Source organism: Vidua chalybeata, chromosome 4, assembly GCF_026979565.1.
Source record: "Vidua chalybeata isolate OUT-0048 chromosome 4, bVidCha1 merged haplotype, whole genome shotgun sequence".
Classification (NCBI taxonomy): Eukaryota; Metazoa; Chordata; class Aves; order Passeriformes; family Viduidae; genus Vidua; species Vidua chalybeata.
In genome coordinates this window covers 2,042,096-2,062,297 of record NC_071533.1, presented here as the reverse complement: position 1 = coordinate 2,062,297, position 20,202 = coordinate 2,042,096, and the positions used below count along the sequence as shown (strand labels likewise).

At 46.9% G+C, this 20,202-nt stretch overlaps 3 protein-coding genes across 9 annotated transcripts in view; 1 reads left to right on the top strand and 2 right to left on the bottom strand.

The window, feature by feature from the left end:
• The window catches only part of RUFY3 (RUN and FYVE domain containing 3), a 40,505-nt gene extending 29,028 nt beyond the window's left edge, over positions 1 to 11,477 (bottom strand). For 4 of the 7 annotated variants that reach the window (XM_053941719.1, XM_053941721.1, XM_053941728.1 and 1 more), the window contains exon 1: positions 2,211 to 2,501. In XM_053941719.1, coding sequence (XP_053797694.1) covers positions 2,211 to 2,421 — 211 coding nt within the window. In that variant the 5' untranslated portion in view covers positions 2,422 to 2,501. Of the gene's footprint in view, positions 1 to 2,210; positions 2,502 to 2,679; positions 2,768 to 3,641; positions 3,777 to 8,608; positions 8,806 to 11,233; positions 11,285 to 11,449 lie in introns of those variants that run through there. The other 3 variants (XM_053941723.1, XM_053941726.1, XM_053941724.1) reach the window with 3 other exon arrangements.
• UTP3 (UTP3 small subunit processome component) lies at positions 5,936 to 7,597 on the bottom strand. Its single transcript, XM_053941732.1, has one exon. The coding sequence runs from the start codon at positions 7,568 to 7,570 to the stop codon at positions 5,999 to 6,001; it is 1,572 nt and encodes a 523-aa protein (XP_053797707.1). The 5' UTR covers positions 7,571 to 7,597; the 3' UTR covers positions 5,936 to 5,998.
• On the top strand, positions 11,197 to 16,469 carry JCHAIN (joining chain of multimeric IgA and IgM). The gene is made up of 4 exons (XM_053941736.1): positions 11,197 to 11,567; positions 14,055 to 14,190; positions 15,071 to 15,151; positions 15,364 to 16,469. The coding sequence occupies exons 1-4, from the start codon at positions 11,504 to 11,506 to the stop codon at positions 15,563 to 15,565; spliced, it is 483 nt and encodes a 160-aa protein (XP_053797711.1). The 5' UTR covers positions 11,197 to 11,503; the 3' UTR covers positions 15,566 to 16,469.
• The last annotated feature ends 3,733 nt before the right edge of the window (positions 16,470 to 20,202 follow it).

The window sequence follows — 20,202 nt, the reverse complement described above, 5'->3', positions numbered from 1 at the left end:
GATATGCACATTACCTCAAATACCAGCTACTCCCAAACCCTGCAAGCTCAAACAGGATTGGGCAAAAGGAACTTCAACAGCCCAAAAATCAGTAACAATTTCTTAATTAAGAAGTGACAAACAAATTTTTCTTTACATACTGTAAAACACGGAGATATTATTTAAGGATTGAAGTAACTCTCATAACTGAAAGGGAAGGAAAAGTCTACTTCAAGTATCATGGTATTGGGTAGGCTTTCAGTGAGAACAAGGGGAGGTCTGGAATTTGGTTTAGGGTTTTTTTGAGGACTGCCTAATCAAGTTGCTTTTATTCTGTTTTAAGGTTCTGCTGCAGGTCAGCATGTTTAAGTACATCATCTTGCTCCTTCTGTCTGGAACCACCTGTAACAAGCAGGCAGGTGCTGCTGCCATGAAGAGCTTTTGCAGTCTCCTTCCCTAAGCAACTCTGGCCTTCACCTGATGTTTGGAATCAGGTGAGAATACAACAAAATGGCTCAAGGATTGAGTTGTAACAGGAAAAAAAAAAACCTTGAAATAAACCTCCAAAACACTGAAATACTGACTTTTTGGTGTAGTGGCCACTGCCTCCCTGTAACACCCAAGACTTTGCAGCAGAACTGCTCCTGCTGCTCTGTGGGAACAAATGAAAGATGCTCTTAGAAATGTAAGAACTGGAAAAAACCACAACAAGCAAAAAGAGACGGTGGGAAAAAGGGATTTACTGACAGAATTTGCCCCAGAAGAAACAGAGTCCAAAACACCATGCAAATAGATGCTGATTTCTGCTCCCTCCAGACACTGCTATCGCTGCATCAGTCAGCCCCTGAGTGAGCTGTGACACTCAATACTGCACAGGCAGCTCCAGCTCCACGGCTCACAAAAACAAGGGAACTTTTATAGGCATCTCGTAAAGGGTTTTCACAAAGCTTACATGAACAATCACTGCAGAATAAGGCTGACACAGTGATAAAGCATTGCTCAACTACTGAGCTTCTCCACTAAGTCCCTGAGCACAAATGTGCTCATCTCAATGCTTCAGTTTCTCCACATCCAGACAAGAGCTTCTCACAAAGTTTGAACAGCTAAGATGAAATATTTTTCTGTAAGTCTGCTTTTCTATCAGAAGTAGCTCAATCCCTTGCATGCACATCACAGGGTTTACTGTGGGTAAAGATCTCCTGATTAGGGAAAAATTACAAGTAAAACTGAAGGTTTTGACAGGGGCCTGTCATTTCAAGCAACAATTTAGCAGAGAGGGACTTGGGACACAAGTTGGCAGTCACAGACAGTCCTTCAAAGAGCTCAGAGCAAAGTCAGGGCATTTCACCTCTTGGCATTACAGACATGGACTTCTCACCTCACTGGTTCTAGCTCTGCTGAGTAATGCCTTCAAGTACATCAGCTTCCAAAGGAGAAAAAAACCCAATACTCAGTCCAAACAAATCAGCTCCTGAGTGAGTGAATGCTCACCTGGCAGAGGATGTGACAAAGCAAAGGCCAAAAGCTCAGTCACACACACTCTGGCAGCAGCCCAGAGGATGAAGCTGCTGGTTATTTTTAGGATGGATGAAAAAGAAATCTCTTATATATGCACCCATGTGTGTACTTATTTGATTTTAAAACACACCCAAGAACTTCAGAGTACTCCAGCTTCCACAAATACACCACAAGAACATCATGAAGAATCTTACAAAGGAGAACGCTATTTGCCACCCAACACGCCCCACACAGCGATGCACTTCAGCCTCTTCTGGTCTCCAGCGTGCAGTGCCCTCGCCACGGATTTGTTCGCCGCACCTACACCAGGAGGACGCCTGAGAGGGTGTTCCCCAGCCCCTAAACTACACCCCGCGTGTCCAGGACAGCCTGTTGGATTTCCAAGGGCGGCACTGATGCTCTCAAAGGGCTCTGTGGGGCTGGTTTTGCTGAGCTGCTGGGCCAGCACGGCTCACATCCCCCCCAACCGCCTCCTTCCCAGCCCCACCGCCCTTCACGCCGCGATCCCCCGCAGCCCCGCGGGGCAGGGGCAGCTTTGGGGCGGGTGCCCCGAGCCCGGGCGCGCCCGTGGCTGCGAGAGCCGCAAGCCGCCCGGACGGAGCGCTCGGGGCAGAGGCACTCCGGGAGGGGAGCGGCGCCCAGGGGCCCCCGGCCCGCCGCCCACCCCGCCTCGAGGGAGGCTCCCGGCCCGGGAGCAGCCCCGCCGTACTCACGGGCTCCGTCCGGCCCCGGGTAGCTCAGCACCAGCACGGGAAGCGCGGCCCCGCCGCGGGGCGCCGGGGGTCTCCACAGCCCGGGCTGCGCGGCCGCGGCGCCGCCTCCATGGCCGGGGTAGAGGAGGAAGAACGGCGGCGAGGCAGGGCGCGCCTCCTCCTCCTCCTCCGCCGCTGCCGCCGCCTCCCCGGGCTCGGGCCGCCGCTCCATGCCGGGGGGCAGCTCCGCTTCGGCCCCGTCCCGGGAACTTTCCGCCAGCGGCGGCGGCAGCGCTGCCCGCTCCGCCTCCGCCATCGCCGCCCCAGCCCCCGCCCCGCCCCGGTCGGGAAGCGCCGCTGCCGCCCCAGCCTCCGCCCCCGGGGGCTGTCCCCGCACCGCCGGGGAGCGGCTCGCCCCGGCACGGGGGGAGCACGGCAGGTGACAGCCATCCCGAGAGCCGCCACCCTCTGATGGTGCAGGGGCTCTTACCCGCTAAGCGAAGCCGGGGCACTATCTCCTGCTTCCCCCCTTGGCTTTCCCCGGCGTGAGAGCTCATGGACAGCAGCGTTTTGACATCCTGGGACAAAAGGGGACAAAGTCCAAGTATATTCTTTAGTATTAAAACTGCCAAATACAGCGTGCTACTGGGAATTTCACTTGGAACATTCTTCCAGAAGACAAGACAATTAATGTGGACTGTAGTGCTATCAGCAGGCAGGAAGCACATAAATCTGCCAGTTTTTCAAGAACACCCTGACTTCCATGCACTTGGGTTAAGCTGAAACATGGTGCTGCTTTCTTTTCAAATCTCACAGTAAAATGACAAGCGTAAAGCTGTAAAGGCTACTGATTCCGGAGATTGATTTTTCAGCACTGCCCCAAGTCATGCAACATGTTGCAACTAATTGAACAGATGCTTTAATCCACTTTACAAATATCACAGCTGAATGTTTGAATTTCTACATGCTAACAAGAGTAAAACAATACCCAAACTGTGTGTGATAGAATATTATGAAACACAGCTAGGAAAAGCCACACAGCTGGGAAAACATCGACAAAACTCTAAGGCAGCAGGAAATGTATTTCCATGTGAGTTATTCAATATATTTTCCTTGCCCTGTATAAATTTCAGGTTATGATGCAGAAAGCATTGTGCCCCTCTCTGCTACGGTACATTTCTGCCCAAGCTTCCAAAGGCAGCCAGGCTTACTCTGGATGCTCATCACCCTCCAACGATTATGTCTTCCAAGTGCAGAAAAACAAAGGAATAGCTCATACCTTGAAGCTTTCTACTCTTTGCCTATGTCAGTTTAAATATGAATCACTTAGGTGCAGGTGTGGCAGGACTGACTGTCCTTTGGATTACTGTGCTCCAAGCAAGTGGTTGGAAAGGACCCAGGGCAGGTCCTTCCATCGCTGTGAGGGTGACAGAGGTGAGACAAAGCTGTTACCTGAGGTGAGTCCCCCCCTGCTTTAGGTGCTGCTGAGGCCGACAGTCCTCTCCAAGCAGGACCCTGGCAAGGACAAGTGCCATCTCATGGCTGAAGCATTTCTTGGCAGTGTCAGAACCTTCTCCAGACGCAGTACTGGAAAAGGGAAAAAGCAGCATTAATCAGGACTTTGATCCCCCCCTTGCTTCTTTTCCTGATCACCTGTGGTCCTTGCCTGATTTCACGTGTCCATTTTCATAGGGATTTTCAAAACCCATTCACCACCAGGAATTTCCCTTCAGCACAAAACATGACTGCAAGTATTTCCTAAGAGACACTGTACAGGGTCCCCCCCTCCCACAGCATTAATAATCACAGCGTTCCCACGATCAGCCATACATAAAAGCATATGGGAATTATGTTTATGGCTTTGTCCAGTCTCTGAACTAATCAAGTGGACATAATGCCTGGTTAATCTTCATTAACCCAGGAGCTGCCATCTGCCAGCAGGCAGGGCTGGGCCCCTGACACGCAGAGTTTCCCTCCGGCCTTCAGCCTAATCCTAGAGCTTCTGGGGAGCGTGTCTGTAACGGCACACCGATTTATTGTTTCCCTTATTTACTGCTCAATTCGAAATCACCACAATTGTGCTTGCCAGCCGCTCTGAGCTTTCCAAGGAAGCACAAAGCCAGAGCCATGACAGACAGCCCTTCATTTTTGCATCAAGTGTGAAACGTGCACAAGCAGGTTCTGTAGTAATGAGATCAGGGAGCATCGCTGCTGGCTATTTAGTGATGCCTGTTACACAATACCAGCCCTCCCCAGAAAAAGCACCTAAGCTGCTTTTTTGCCCAGCATCTTACCCCTGACTGACCTCTTGGCAGAGCCTCCAGAGCATAGTTCAGCATTATCAGCAGCAGTCTCCAATCATGATCCCAGTGGGGAGTTAAAGGTGGGGAAATTCTGCTTCCCTCAGCAAGGCTGAAACCCTTCTCCCTAGGAAGGAGCAGCTGACACTGTTGCTTATAGTAAGAGCAGTTCAGTGCACCTGAGACAGGACTGTTCCCATTTGTCCAGCTTAAGCTTATTGTGTTTCTACCTCTCCCTTCAACAAACAGCCTGGGAAATGACCAAAATATTCTCCAGCCAGCAGTGAACAGTGTGTTCCTGGTAGAAAAAGGCCTGGGGTGTTAAGGTTTACACAGGAACCCCATGAAAGCACATTTCACTTTCAGAGCACAAGCAGAGCACCGACATGCTTGTATTACAGAACCTGGCCTGTCACTGGATCAAGAGCACACCCTCGTCTCTGGGCTTCCCCAAGACCATCACACACACAAAACACACCCATGAGATGCAATCACAGTACTAAATAAAGCAAATATTCTCCTGAAATAATTTTGTATGGAAAACTAATACCTTTCAGATGGCGTGGTACACAAACCAAGGCATGGGCTCCCTGAAACCTGTCCCAGACACCAGTTCAGGTTCTACCTGAAACAGTTTTTGTTAAACTTCAGAAAAATTATCACTCACTCCTTCACAGCCCAGATTGGAACTGACCACTCATAATCAGCTCCTGGCAAACACTTCAGTGTGGGGTTGAAATGCATTTACCCACACCAAAAGGCACGGCAGTAATCACAACAACCTCAAAGCTTACCTGCCTGCTGAAGACATAGCACCTTAGCCATGTGGAAGGTGGTCCTGCAGCAGTGCTACTTAGTCCTGTAGCAGCAGACAACACTTAACGTTTATCATAGGAGAAGTTAATATGGTTATCACATACATGGTTATAAAATCTAGACAAGTCCTTGTTTTGCTTCTCACTGAACTCAAGAAGGGAAAACAGTATTTCAGACCACGTGGTACTAAGTAATTTAAAAGTACCCATACTTTTTAAGAGCTAACAAAGGGGTTAATAATAGTTGATTTTTGTTCTGATTAACAAAGTCTCTGCAGCTCAACACAGGAACAGGATGTACCAGAACCAGACAGCAAAATAGAGCAGGCTGGTGACAGCTGCTGAACCCCTTTCGCAACCCACCCTCAAGAGGTCCATCCATCCAATCCCATCTCCTCACCAGTCCCACAAGGCCCATTTAATTCCTTTTGCCTGATACTTTCCCTGTGAACTCTCAAGGCTTCCTGTTTAGGGAAACACAACAGCATGACAACAGAGGAAAACACCTTCAGATGTGGGCAAGGTGTGCAAAGGGCCCTGTGCCACTTGGAGATGGCACCTTCTAGCAAGCCCCCTCTGAAAAACCAAATACCACCCACCCCCAGCTTCCTTAAGAATAAACCCCACAACACTGTGTATAAAATTTTTATTGGATTCAGCACTGCTACTCGCAGCTCTTACAAAAAGATGACTATCACTTGAGCTTCCTGCTTTTCTTAACCCCAGCCCGAATGCCAGACAGTTCCCCGGCATATCTGTGCAGCTCCCTCCGGACCTCGCGGACCTGGCCCTTGCGGCGGATTTTGGCTCGCCGGAATTTCTCCCGATGCTTGACCCGGGGGTTGCGGTCGATCTTCCTCCTCTTGGGAGTGAGGCCTTTGTTCTTGATCATCTGATAGGTAACCCCTCTCTTTTTATTGGCATCTTCTCCTTCTGACACCACTGCTTCTTCAAGCACATCTTCATCTCCAGTTCTCTTCCTCTTGAGTGCCAGCTTCTCTTCCATCATCTTGTAGTATTTCAGGGCAGCTTCCTCATCCAGCTCCGACTCATCCGACGACTCAGCAGCAGCAGCCTGGCCATTAACAGGCGCAGGGGCACGTTTAGGTTTGTTTTTGTTGCCATTCATGGTGAGAAACACTGAAAACTTGTTTTCCTTCCGTAGCTTCTCTTCCTTTTTGTCATAGTAGTTCCTCAGAAGCATACGGACCTGTGGGGAAAGCTTTTGGTCTATGACAGCGAGGTCGTTGATGATATTTCTGTACTCCACCAGCCGTTCAATGACCGGGTGACTATGAACTGGCATCCTCTTGGACTTGAGAACCAGATAGAAACTGATATTGGCACAGTAGTTCAGGTAGAGATGATACTTGGTCTGCAAATAGCGACTGCCCTTCCCCTGGGGGATAGTGCCGTCTCTGACCATTTGCAGCAGCGGGTGCAGCTCATCCTTGATCTCCATGAGCTTCACCTCAAAGTCCTCCATCAGCTGCAGGAGCTCTGGGGACTCCTGCTTCAGCAGCTTCAACTGCTCCTTCTTGGAAAGGGCCTGCAGATCCTTATCAATTTTCTGCCCCTTGCTATCGTGGCTTTTCTGCTGCTTAGCCAGGTAGCCCTGGATCATGTCCAGACCATAATCATCCTCCCCCAAATCCCGCACCAACCGTCTCTGGATGACTTGAGCCTCCTGCTCCTCTTCCTCCTCCTCAGCATCGATTTCTTGCTGGCTCCGCTTGCCCTTGGCCTGGGCATCAGTCCCATAGTCCGTGTCATAGTAGAGCTGCTTGCGCTGGCCCCAGGAGAGCTCATGGGGGAGCTTGGCTTCGGGATGGCGCTCCTCCAAGTCGCTTTCCATGGACAGGTCCCCTTCTTCATCCTCAACATCATTTTCATCTTCCTCACCTCCTTCTTCTTCTCCATCCTCAACATCATTTTCATCTTCCTCGCCTTCTTCATCTTCTCCATCATCCTCCTCTGCGCTGTACTCCACAAAAGGATTCCGCTCCTGCGTCTCCTCCTCCTCATCCTCCTCGCTGTCCTCGGGCAGCTGCAGACCCAGCACCTCTTCCTCCTCCTCCTCTTCCTCGCCGTCCCCGGCCTCGTCGCCGCTGTCCAGGGCGGCCATCACGGCGCGGAACTGCTCCTCGTGGAAGCGCTCCACATCGTCCGCCAGCTCCTCGGGGCCGGCGCGGCCCCCGGGCACCTCGGCGGGGTCATCGGCGGGCTCGGCCCGCGGCCGCAGGACGGTGCCGCGCCGGGTCCGCATGGCTCCCACCGCCACCAACGCGCTTCCCCTTCCGCTGCGTCCCTTCCGCTCGCTCCCGAGCCCTTCCTGTGCCAGGGCCGGAGCGTGCTCACGCCCCCGCGGAGAAGGGGGATGCCCCGGGCAGCCCGCGGGGAGGTGGGTTTGAGCCGTGGCAGCGCTCAGCAAGCAATGATGCCACGTGGGGAAGGAGAAAAAAAAAAAAAAAAGCCTTCTCTTTCCACCTCAGGGTTTTTTCTTCCTCTGCAAGTCCAACCAGGACAGCTGCTGTCTGTGCGGTCAACTTACGGCAACGAGGAAAAAGACAGATGGAAGACACACCTGACACCTGTGCCCTTGTCACCAAAATTTGGTGCTCCGTTCCCTATGACCAGATCAAACTCGGAGAGAAGAAGTATTTGCAAAGCTCCCCGGACCCCTCCGAGGTTTAGACATGACCTCTCCCGAGCCTTTCCCGTCACCGAATCGCACTTCTACAGGGATACAGGCAGCTTCAGGCTGCGCAGCTCGGCAGCTGCTGCTTCATCACCTCTCCACTCCTTCACTCTATCCCGTGCGTCCTAGAAAAGGAGCAATTCTGATGTTTCAACATCTGGGAACCCCTCCCTAGGACGGCTTTTAATTGAGTTTGTATTACTCGCCTCTGCATTGTCACTCTGTGTTTTTGTGTGTCTTGTCAGCCATGGCAGAGCATCAGCCCAGCCTCCCACCCTTCTCAAGGGAAAATGACATTAATACTGGGCCACAGGGAAGCAGTCTGCTTTTATGAGCTGCAGGCAGCCCTGCCACAAGAACAGAGTAATGAGACACAGGAATTAGTGTAGTCCAAGCTGAGAAACCCAGATCCTGATAAATCAGGCATGCACACTTCCTAGCAAGAGCAGTTCTGTGTACAAGTGCAGGGGCTTTTTTTCTCACCACAGAACAGGTGCAGGTATATTTATAAATGCTCCTGGTTTTTTCTACCCTTTTGTAGAAAAAAAAAAAAAAGGTCAAACAGATATTCAAATTAGCTGAAACAGAGTGGGGTGCTTTACTCACTTTTTGGTGATTCATTTGGATCCTGATTGATCTCTTGGCAAACAGGTCTTAGTTTGGACTTTCTCAGACACTTCACATAGTCACCTCTGGATCAAAACTTTCTTGCACAAACACAGTTTTTGCCTCAGACCACTTTTCCAAATCAGTCCCTGCCAGTTTTCAGCCATCACCTCCCTGGATACAGGCCTGTAGAAGAAAGAGCAACAAGAGTAACCTGGGTCTGGAGACACACAGCATCCACTACATTTGTTGGCTATACCTTGGTGTAAAGCCTCACTTGATACTGAGCAGCCTTATCAAGTCCTGCTGGCTTTTTTTGTGAATCCGTGCAGAAACATCTGCAGCTAGATCCTGCTAGGCTAAAAATTCCACGTAACCTCTGCAGCTGTAACTGAGAGAAACCTAGGCCTTTCTCATGTCCCTGACCTTGAGAGTTTCCATCTTAAGTGTCCTAATTTTTTTCAAGTCTGCCCTTTGAAAAATCAGCATACTAACTTCCACTTGGACTCTCTTGGATTTAAATGGAATTGACATGTCTCCCAAATTAATTTCCAAGAGCGGGAAACAATCTGCGTCTATTCAAACCTTTTCAAGGACTTAGTGAAAACATCGGCCACTTCTGGTGAAGCTGGAGATGATCTCCAGCATGAGTTAGTTGATCCAGTCAACCAGGAGCTGCTCAAGACAAACCACTTTGCTGTAAGCATCGTGGCATCACTGCTGCCAAGACAACAATCAGGAACTGCTGCTGGTCTGTTCAGATGCACCATTCTGTTGGTTTCCAAGTGAGAAAGGAGGAGCAAAGAGAAGCACAGGGCAGACTGCTCGTGGATGGTGTGCTGTGTGGAGAGAGGCCCTGTGCCTTGGTGCTGTCCAACTCCCCCAGAACAGCAACAACAATTTCACCCCACTTCACTCAGGCACCTGCCCAGCTTCTTACCTGGAAAATCCTGGTTCAGCATGTCCAAGGGCAACAGGAAGCACAGGCTATGTGAATGGAGACTGAAACCACAGGGTTGGTTCCCATTTCTTTTCCAATTCTCAATTATTCCACCTCTAGCCTCTGCCCTGCAGGGAGGTTGGGAGTCCAGCTGCCCATGCAGCCCATTGCCAAATGCCTGCTTGCCCAGATAAAACTCCAGAAGTCATCCAGTAAAACAGGGGTAATCCATAAAAATAACAGTCCAGAACATAAACCTTCCTCTCAAGATCTAGCTAGAAATCCCCAGAGACATGCAGGTGGCTGAAGGGACTGAAAATAGCTCTCGTGTCATCATATCCAGACCAAGGGACTGTACACACACGTGTAGGTTTAGCAACCGAAATCCAGATACGCTGAACACCAGCACCCAGGGAAAACCACCAAAGTGAACAGAAAGACACAGCTAGAATTCTGCTCAGTCTCTGCCCTGACATTTGAAAATACTCTCCTTGCATGTTCCCAGTGCCATATTTTTGTTATTGCAGCTGGGCAAAACAAATCAGCACCAGCCTGCCTTGCATGTTCTCTATCCTGGTGCTGGCATCCTCCCTTCTTGTATAATTCTAGCAAAATTCTTACAAAAAAGGGTGACCAAAACAAACAGCACTTTAGACAGACATCCTTACCAGCACTGGTGAGCCAGGTTTATTTTTTAACTCCTGCCAAAAATGGGGCACAGGGAACATCTTGCCCCTGTCTCAGAGAGAGGGTTGTATAAAACTGTTAGCAATGCTTTTGGGATGGGGAAAGGAAACAGCCCCACATTTTTTCTCTGCTACAGACAGATCTCTAATGAGAACACAAGGTTTGTAAAGAACTATGGAAGAACCCAATGCCCTGCAGGGAGTTGGCTGTGACCCATCATCCCCATCAAGTCCCAAGCTCCCCTTGCACACCAGCACTGTTGATGTAACCTGAGAGCTCATTGCATCATGCAGCTGCAGGGTGAGGGGTTTGTGCTTGGGGAAAAAGCTCAAGGCACACAACCAGGGACTTGGAACAGTTCTGGCCTTAGAGATCCAGCCAGCAGGGTTTGGAAAAAGGGGGACATCCTGTGAGGTGGCATTGCCAGAAGAGTTCAGCCTCTTGAAGAAGCCCAGCAAGAGCAACCAGGCCCTTGCTAAGCTTGGGTTTCCCTGAAAAAGTGGTTTATTCTGTACAAGATACATGCAAATGCTACAGAGACAGCTCTGGCCATTACAGGCTACATTTGCTCTTCAGAAGTTACACAAATGATCCCAAATCTGGGAAAAAAAAAAAAAAAAATCCAGGCCCTCTCCAGTACCACCCTCCTTCGGAAAAATCTGCATGCCCAACACCCCAGGGTTTTCCTGGCACCTGACTCAGGGCCTCTTGTAAACCACAAATCCCATGGAGTCTGTTTTCCATTCACAGGAAGATGAACTCCTCAATGCAGTGGGCAGAGCTGCAGTGGCTGTACCTCTTTCACTTCTGCCCTGTCACCTTTCCTGCTTTGATTGCAGGCTCTCTGGGGGTAGGTCCAGCCCTTAATTCAGGTCTGCAGACAGGTGATCCAAAGAGAATTTTGATTTTGAAGCCTGAAATGGTTTTTTAATAGGACTCAATGGATCTTTAAGTCTGAGTTCTCAAAATTAGGAGCTTTGACCCTTAGACTTTCTTACCTTCCATGAGCCCTGATGGCAAGATGTCCTTGTACTCAGCAGCTCTGTTGCCTGTTGGTGAAGAACCGAAAAAAGCACAATCAAAGTGCAACCCCCTGCTCCCTTCCCCTCCGAAAGCCAGAGGTCTTGGTGCATTAACACACCTGGTTTCAGTCCCCAGCCACATTTTCCAGTGTTGGCTGGACTGTTTATTTTAGGAAACCAATTTGCACACACCCTTATAGGCAGAGTCAGGCTCTCCACTCATTCTTCAAAAGAAGGGAAGGCAAGATGAAGAGCACTTGGTCGCTGTGTGTTGCCTTGGCCATCTCCTTGGGGATCATCCTTGTGGCAGGTAGGTGAACAATGAAGAGATGGAAAACTGGGATTAAGACATCAATGGCAGGTTTTGTGTCATTTACCCTGAATTATTCTAACAGTCATGAGTCAAACCTCAAAGCTCACTCAAGCAGCTATGCTTCAGTGGCGCTTGGACACCTCAGTGTGTTTCTGCATCAGAGCAGTGGGGTTTTAATTGCTGCCTGGAGGATAAAGTGATGACTGGCTCCAAAGTTAAGACTTGATAATTAGGCATTTTCCTCTCAGGTTTCTGAAGCAATAAACTGCAATTGTGCATGCTTGTTTTTCTGCAGTCCTAGGGAGCTTACCTGCTAGATCTAAAGGCTTCCAAAATCTTCCTGGTAATCCTGCTGTACAACTACAACAACTTATTCTGATCAAACTGTAGTTTATCATGTAACTCCACTGAATTTCTCAGAAACTCTTGATTTCAACTGAGCTCAGCCTGTCCTCCCAGCACACTCCTCAGTGTGGGTCTCAGGTCTCTAGACAGTCTGAATCCATCCTGCTGCACATGGTGGATCTGGTCTGCAGGATCGAATCGGTGCTCAGGGATAACAATCCCAACAGCACGGACAGCTGCATCCCTGCATTTCCTGCAGCTTTGGGACCAGGGCATCTTATTGCTTACCCCAGGCAGTTCTGTTGGGCTACACAGTGTAGGACAGTGCAATACTGGAAGCTGAGAAATTTAATCCAAAACACAGCCAGGTAAATAAGTATTGAGGAGGGAGGGAAAAGGCACCAGGAAATGCAACCTGCAGACATTTAGACATTAGCAAGTTTTGCATTGAAATACCTTCTCCCCAAGGGGACTTCACTGGGTGACACATGGAGATACTCCAGATAAAATCACTTTTTTTAGCATTGTAATCTTAAATGAAAAATTGATGGAGCACCAGTAACTTTAACAGTGAAGCCAAGAGCATAACACAAGGTATTAAATCAGGCCAGTATTTTTAGAGCAGTCAGAAAAACCTGCATATGCATAAGATTGTGTTAATCTAATTTTAGAATTAAAGCCTGCTCTGAGAGGTTTTGGGACAACCCGAAAGCCAATAGGATCTGACTTGAACATTGGCTTTGGATTAAGGGTTTGTAAAAAGCTGCACACAGTATTATGTGGAATGCAGCACAGAGAGCAGAGGAAGAGCTGTGTGATGGACAAAAAGCCAAAGACTTCCCTTGAGCCAAAAGAGAGGCCAAGACAAGGAGCCACAGACTAGAGAGGCTTTTCTGGGAGGCTTATGCATCGGAGGGAAGAGCTCATGTGGAATGATGTATTGGTAGAGAAGAAGCTTGGAGAAGAAGCTAGGAAAGTGATTTCCTTCCCAAGCTAGGAGCTCCATAGAGAATCTTATCCAGCAGGTATACTGCTGCCAAAGGCCACAGAAACAGTATTTGTAACCAGCAGGTCAACTCTAGGGTCACTGAGGCATCATTTTACACAGTATTGGTACCTTTTCCAGTTACAGTGCCTGTAACCATCTCAGAAATCCTGAAATGGAAGCAGATGAGACCAGGATATTACAGGGGAAGAAAGGACCAAAGCTTTTAAGTCCAAATAACTCCAAAATCCTTTATAGATATGATTATCCCAGCTTTTTTCAGCCTGTTTCTTCTTTCTCTATATGACTAAACCAAGGGACAAGAAGAGCAGGGAATAACTGAGATCCATTTGAGTCCAAAACAAACTGTCCCCATATGACAAAAAATCACTGTGTCTAGTACTTCTAAGCAGGCTGAAGGTGCTGTAGCAAGAATGATGCAACATCAGGAGCATCCCAAAAGCCTCTGAGTGACACCTGGCATGTTTTAGCCTCCTTTGACTGAGTTTCATATTGAGTAGCATGCTAGAAGCAGCAGTTTAGAGGGGTAAATCAGGACTGGAGTTTTCCCTGCAAACCACAAGCATCATCTGGGCCACCTGCCTGTCCTGCCACGTCAGGGGCTGCCTCCTTGCTGGGTCCTCCTGTGCTTTTTGGCAGCTGCTCCCACAGGAACCTGAAGGACAAGATACCACTCTAGGAAAACTGACACGTCTGCCACATTGGCAAGGTCAGAGACATTTATTTAGAGATCAGATCCAAACTGGGGCCTGGACTGCTGGAGCAGCCTTGGTGCATGACAGTGGACTCGCATAACCAACCCCTAGTAAAAGAGCGCTTCAGTCACCAGGTGTGGCTGGGACTTCCTTCCCATTTTACCCTGCATGTTTGTCCCTCACCAGGCACAGTGTCCAGGTTCCTAATCGTGTCCTTCCCGGTACCACCACCCCTACATACAGGGGCACACTGAGCTGAGCAGGAAGACAGCTGAACCTATCTTTACTAAGAGATTCACTTGTACCTGCTGCAGCTTCAACTTAAAATAATCCAGGTGCCGTAATGGTGCATTGCTGGCATTTTCACCCCTTGGCTATCTGCCTTGGCTATCAAGGATTTTGCTATTGATTCTGGCATTGCCTATCCTGTGCTTGCAGGTTATCCAGTGAGTCCCCAGGATGAGGAGTACGTGCTGGTCAATAATAAGTGTCAGTGCGTAACAGTGACCTCAAAATTTGTCCCCTCCAAAGAAGATCCTACAGAAGAAGTCCTGGAAAGAAACATCCGCATCATGTAAGTGGCAGCCAGGTATTTCATAGAGATGGTGAGCAGGAGATGCAGTGTTATACCAGTTTTCTTTGCATTGTTTCTTATGTCCCAGCACTGATGAAGCCAACAGCTTTTCATGTGGGCTGCTTTCTGTGGTATCCTGAGTATTTCACTTTGATAACTACTTTTTCTGCCTCACATGAACCTCTCTGGTGTTTGTCCCTTCAGATTCAAGAAGCATCCCCATGTTTTAGGCAGACCGGTAGTAACTTCACGAAATAAGCTGGGGAAGTAGATAATGAACAGCCAAAAGTTGATCTAAGCTAAAACCAGATTGGGTCCATGACACTGGATTGACTTCCTGACCTGCCAGAAAACAGTTAATGCCTAAGCTATCAGTTTAGGCCTAAACTGATAAACTATCAGTTAATGCCTAAACTGTCTCCCATGAGACAGAGCTCAATTCAAGAGCAGGACTTTGTCCAATCCTCTCCACTCACAGAAACCTAACACAAGTGTGTGTGTGTCTGTAGGAAACAAGGAACAGCTTCAGGCCCAGAGCTGCAGGAGTGCTCTAGAGCTCACAACAGGAGAACCACTAATTAAACATCCTTGTCCATCAGCCTCAAGGATCTGCTAGCTCAGAGTGTAATAAAAATTAAGACTCTCAACCCTGTCACCTTGCAAGTGGCACTTAGATCAATTGCTGCAGTCCTCTCGGGGAGGGTTGTTGCCTTCAAGGGTGCAGAGGACCTAGATCTCCTGTTCCTGGGATTTGATTTCGAGAAGGGTCAGAATATAAATAACCTGAAGAAGAAGATGAGAGTTTGGAATTGCTCACAACAGAGCAGACTCTGTTTAATAAGCAGTTTACATGTGAGTGACTCTCTTGCCACCTTTGCAGAGTTCCCCTGATGGCTCGGGAGAACATCTCTGACCCCTTGTCCCCACCCAGGACCACTTTCGTCTACCGCTTGAGTGAACTGTAAGTAGTTTTATTTCCTAACTTCACTTGCCAAGACTTCACCCCCAGCAACTCTAAAAGATACTTGAGGGCCAGATGTTTCCCTGGAACACCTAGAAGGGGCACAGCACTCCCCTGGCTCTACATGCAGATAAGCAAGAAAGATTGGGGGTTCAGCAGGGGCATCTTTTCACCTAACTCCTCACACTTGTTCTTTTTTCCATTTCTTCCAGCTGCAGAAATTGTGAACCCATAGAAATTGATCTGGGTGGGGCCATCTACCAGGCCCAGCAGGGCAACTCCTGCGAGGAACCTCAGACCTGCTACACCTACGACAGGAATGAGTGCTACAGGTCCCCCGTGCCCATCCTGTACCACGGGGAGGTGAGGCAGGTCCCAGCAGCTCTGACGCCGGCCTCCTGCTTCGCCGAGTAGCTCGGCTCTCTGCTGTGCCAGAGCCTCAGAGCACCCCTGTTCCTATCCAAAATGTATGTAGAGCACCACAGCACCTGGATGGCAGCACCCCAAATGCTGGCTCCTGCAGTAACCCAACTTGTCTCTTCCCATTTCCAACCTCAGACTTGTGCCATCTCCCAAGAGCAGCTCCTGGCTTTCAGTCTCCCGACAAGTGTCCCTGGCACGTACCTGCAATGCCATGCTGTGTCTCAGACCACAAAGACCAGATCCCCAGCAGATATAAGGCAGCCATTCCCCTGTAGTCAAGGGAACTACACTGATTTACAGCTCTGGGGAAGCTGTCCTTTCCAGTCTCCTGCATGTCTCCCCCCAGCAAGGCTGCCACAGACATCAGCACAAGTGTCTGTGCCCTTCTGAGCAGCCTAAAGTGACGTCTGCACAACCTTCACACAAGGCCCTTGACGACATTAGCAGCATTTATGCCCCTAAAAGAGAGTTGTTAAACCATAGCTGAGAGAAAAGATGTGGGACCCTTCTAGCACTTGGACATCTGCAAGCTTCCAGTTCTCCAAGATTCAGAGAAGATCAAAAGATGCCACTGCCCTGAAGTGTTTTGCTAAGTTGCCAAGCCCTCAACTGTGCCAGGAATACTCAACTCTTCTGGGAGATGTTGGGCATTTCACTTTCCCCACTGCTTTACTGATACTGGTATCTTCTTCCACTCCTGCTCCTGGTTCAAGTGGCGAAAAGGAAGAAAAATCAAGTAGGCTCAAATTTCTTTACTTGTTCCTCATCTTGCATTTAAAACCTCAAAAAAGTCTATGAAGACAACATAAGTTGCTAGAGCAGGACCCTAGTTCAGGGTTCAGAATTGGAGTGATGAAACAGCAAAAACCTTATTCCCACAATTGTAGTTTTGTTAGCAAAGCATTCAATAAACTTTTTTTCTGCAATCAAGCTGTGTGTTGTATTCAATTCAACAAGAAGGCATAAAAGGAAGCCAAACATATAATCATATTCTTTTCTCTTTCACAAGTATTCAAACTCTCCCTAAATAACTGCTTATATTTACAGGCAAAGTCTCCCAAAACACCAGAATAGAAATATTTCCATGCACTTGCAGAACCTCTGACAGATTGAGGCTGACCTGGTTTATCATTTTAGGATCAGCTCTGCATCACTGAGCTGATTTGATTCCCAATCAGTGCAGGATCAGAATCTCAAAATCCAAAGAATACCTAAATTAATTCTTGAAATTGCAATCCATAGATCCAAAGTTTTCATCACCCCTGAATCACCCCCTTTTCTCTTGAGCAAAACAACACAATTCCTATATCTCAAGTCAGCAAATAATTTATGAGTCATGATGCAAAAATAAATATTTCTGTTGGAATTAGAGATTTGACTTTTTTGTTTCTTTGTTTTTTGTTTGGTTTTTTTTTTTTTTTTTTTTTTTTAAGGAAAAGAGCATTGGCCCTGTTCTGAATTATATAACTACAAACATTTGTACTTTTAAGACAGGTGATCTGGGGGATATTCTTTCATGTGCCAGGTATCTGTCCAAAAGAAAAAAAATCTTGTGGGGCCAAATTTTGAAGAGCAAAGGTACAAAAAAGGATTGACACAAATTATGAAGATGTTATATCAGAGTTATGAAAAACAAACTCGTAAAACCACCATTTCCCCCCCTCCTTCATGCAAAAAGAAGCCAGTTCAAAGAAATGTCAGGAGCAAAGGGCCTCTTGGCAGCCTAAGTATTGCACTGGGCATGTATAACTCACCAAAATTTGTCTCAAAGACATTTTCATGTTCAAAATCATTCCCCAGTCTCAGGATGCTCTCTGATGTTACAAGTTATTAGAACACAGCTATGAAGTAAAGCCTAGGAGAGAGAAATTAGAGTTCTTTTCTATGTCACCTCTTTAATCCTCATAGGACATGGAAAGGTATTCATTCAAAACTAGTATTTTGAGGGTACTCAAGCAACCTTTAGGAAGCCAATTTATCATTTCAAACAAACCTTCGCTATTCAGTTACTACTATACACGTGCTGGGTTTGACCTTTAAATAATGATGTGCAACAATTCCTCCCCTCAGATGAAGAAACATTTGTGCTGCAGGCAAAGGAATGTCACAGCAAGCAAAGCTGAGGCAGAAAAGCCTCTGGTTCCACACAACACCTCACATCAGCACCATCAGCTGGACTGTTCTTCTCCCCCTGGAGCTGCAAGTGACTGTGCATTTCTCAAGCCATTACAGGAACATTCCCCTTTTCTCTTGAGCAAAACAACACAGTTCCTATATCTCAAGTCAGCAGATAATTTATGAGACATGATGCAGAAATAAATATTTCTGTTGGACTTAGAGAATTGACTTTTTTTTTTTTTAACGAAAAGAGCATTGGCCCTGTTCTGAATTATATAATTACAAATTTTAAGTCCAGGAAGACAAATTCCCTACAGGCATTAAAGGCCAGGAATTGACATGGAGTTTAAATGAAACATTGGCAATCAAATACATTAAATGTGTTCAAGTAAAGCCTCCTAGACATAACAAGTCCAACTCTACAGCTCCTGATGAGATAAGAAGCCCGGGCTGATTGCAGCAAGAGCAAAAGAGAGCCAAGAGCTGCCCATCTCCAAATTCCCAGCCTAACATCACATGCAACTCTACCCCATCCATGAACTTTGCAGCCCCAACTACTGCTTAACTGATTAAAAAAATATAGAAATTGCACAGAAAGACCTTAGTGCCCTAAGAACAACTTCAGGAACAGCTTACCCTTTTTTTCACTTTGTAATAGAGCCAAATTTACCTTAAGAACAAAACCCATTCTTTTAAGTTCAAGTGCTTTGGTTCTCTGTTTTTCTTCTTTTAGAGCATACTAAACCCATGTATCAGCTACGAACAAAAGGCAAGCCTTCTAATATGCTCTCACAGAAGTCCCTACAAAAGGTAATAATTCCATACTGGAAAACAATTAATTAACAATGAAGGGAAAGCTCTAAATTTCTTTGCTATAATCCCAATAACAGATACACCCATGTTCAGAAACTTTGAATAGGAACAAAAGAGGCTGCCTTAAAGAAGAAAGCCAGGCCTTCTTTACTACTTAAAAAAATGTAAAAAAACTCTGTCAGCTTCTTATCCTCAGAAAAGAAAAAATGAAGCTTAATAAACACACATGGACCCCAAAAAAGAGGCAAACAAAAAAACTTACCTTTTATTCCATACCACAACCAAAAGCACTTTGTATAAATTCCTTGCTTAAAACAAGTTAGCTAAACAAATATACATAAACATATTACTTAGCTCACAACGCAACAGAAGTCATCAAACAGAGAGGTCTTTCCTGAATATTAGCAAGTAGACTGACTAACACAGCCCCACCATCCCCAAACAGGAAGCAGCTAGTCATTTCCAGGTGAATTTAAGGATTCCTGGCCCAATTAGCAATGGGAATCAGCCCAATCAGTGTGCAGGAGATAACAGGTTTGGGGTATAAATGCTCACACCAGGGCCCCCACTTTGTCCTTTAGGAGTAATAAAGATGATGATGAGGAAACCTTTGGGTTGTTTGTTTAATTGAAACAGTTTGCTTGCTTTTGTGGGTTTTTTTCCTTTAAGATGCTGACTGAAAATCAAATTAATTATGAAGGCTAGCTTTGTAGATACTTTTTGTGTGAGAATTAGATATTAATATGTATAGGTATTTCAGTTTTGTGGCTTCCTAAGTAAAAAACTTCAATCACGGGCCAATAAGGTTGGGAATTTTCTTTTACGTGCTAGCTGTTTAATAAAACATCTTTTAGTATTAAATGAGTAAAAGTTGTTTAGTAAGAAGATTTCTATTTGCTAGAAATGAAACTGAATTGGTTTGTTTGTCTAACCTTGTTAATTGCCTTTATAGAAATCTAAGTGATAGGCTTGCTCCTGCAGAGATAATGAATCTTTAGTGTTTTACTTTGGAGTGTGGGTAAGGCTCTTTTGCTCCATGCTTTTCTTAAGCAGTGTGGCTGTTTCTTACTTCAACTGCAAATGTTATGCTGTAGTCAGTCGGTGACTTACCTGTGTTGGAGCAGTTGAATGTGAAGCTGAGCTCTTTTTCTGCTTTTTAGGTCGAATTTAGCCTGTGTAGTGGTGTTTTGGTTTTGCAGTACTTGGAGCTATGGGTACTGAGATAGGGATGGCCCATGGAGGGTGTAGGGTCAAGTGGGCTCCTTGGCTGCATCATTTAAGGGCTGTGCTGGAGTGCTCACTAAAGTTAAGCTGTCTTCAAGTAGAGGCTAAACAGGTCTGGATGCTAATGAACCAAATAAATAGCTGGCAAGGTAAATGTATTAAGTGCTAATTGAATTTTTTGGTGGTGGAGGGCTTGCTGTTGTTCTATGCACATGGTAACAGATTTTTCTCTTTCCTTTGCAGTTATTTTGCTCCCCAAGTGTTTTCTTTTCTTTTTGGTTTTTTTTTTTTTTTTTTTTTTTTTTTTTTTTTTTTTTTTTTTTTTTTTGTGGGCTGTGTAGTTATGTAGAAGGAGATGTGCTGTTCTTGCTTTAATGGGTACAGGAAAGCCCAAACTCATGTGAGCAGGTCTATTCAGGCTGCCACTGGTAACCTTGTAGCAGGTATGTGCTTAGGTGGTTGCAGCTGGCTCT

Bases quoted from the DNA above. Each gene is read 5' to 3' on its own strand.
- UTP3 (XM_053941732.1), bottom strand. From the start codon at position 7,570: ATGCGGACCCGGCGCGGCACCGTCCTGCGGCCGCGGGCCGAGCCCGCC.
- JCHAIN (XM_053941736.1), top strand. From the start codon at position 11,504: ATGAAGAGCACTTGGTCGCTGTGTGTTGCCTTGGCCATCTCCTTGGGG. The intron at 14,191-15,070 runs GTAAGTGGCAGC...CCACCTTTGCAG, and splicing joins GAAAGAAACATCCGCATCAT to AGTTCCCCTGATGGCTCGGG. The intron at 15,152-15,363 runs GTAAGTAGTTTT...CATTTCTTCCAG, and splicing joins GTCTACCGCTTGAGTGAACT to CTGCAGAAATTGTGAACCCA.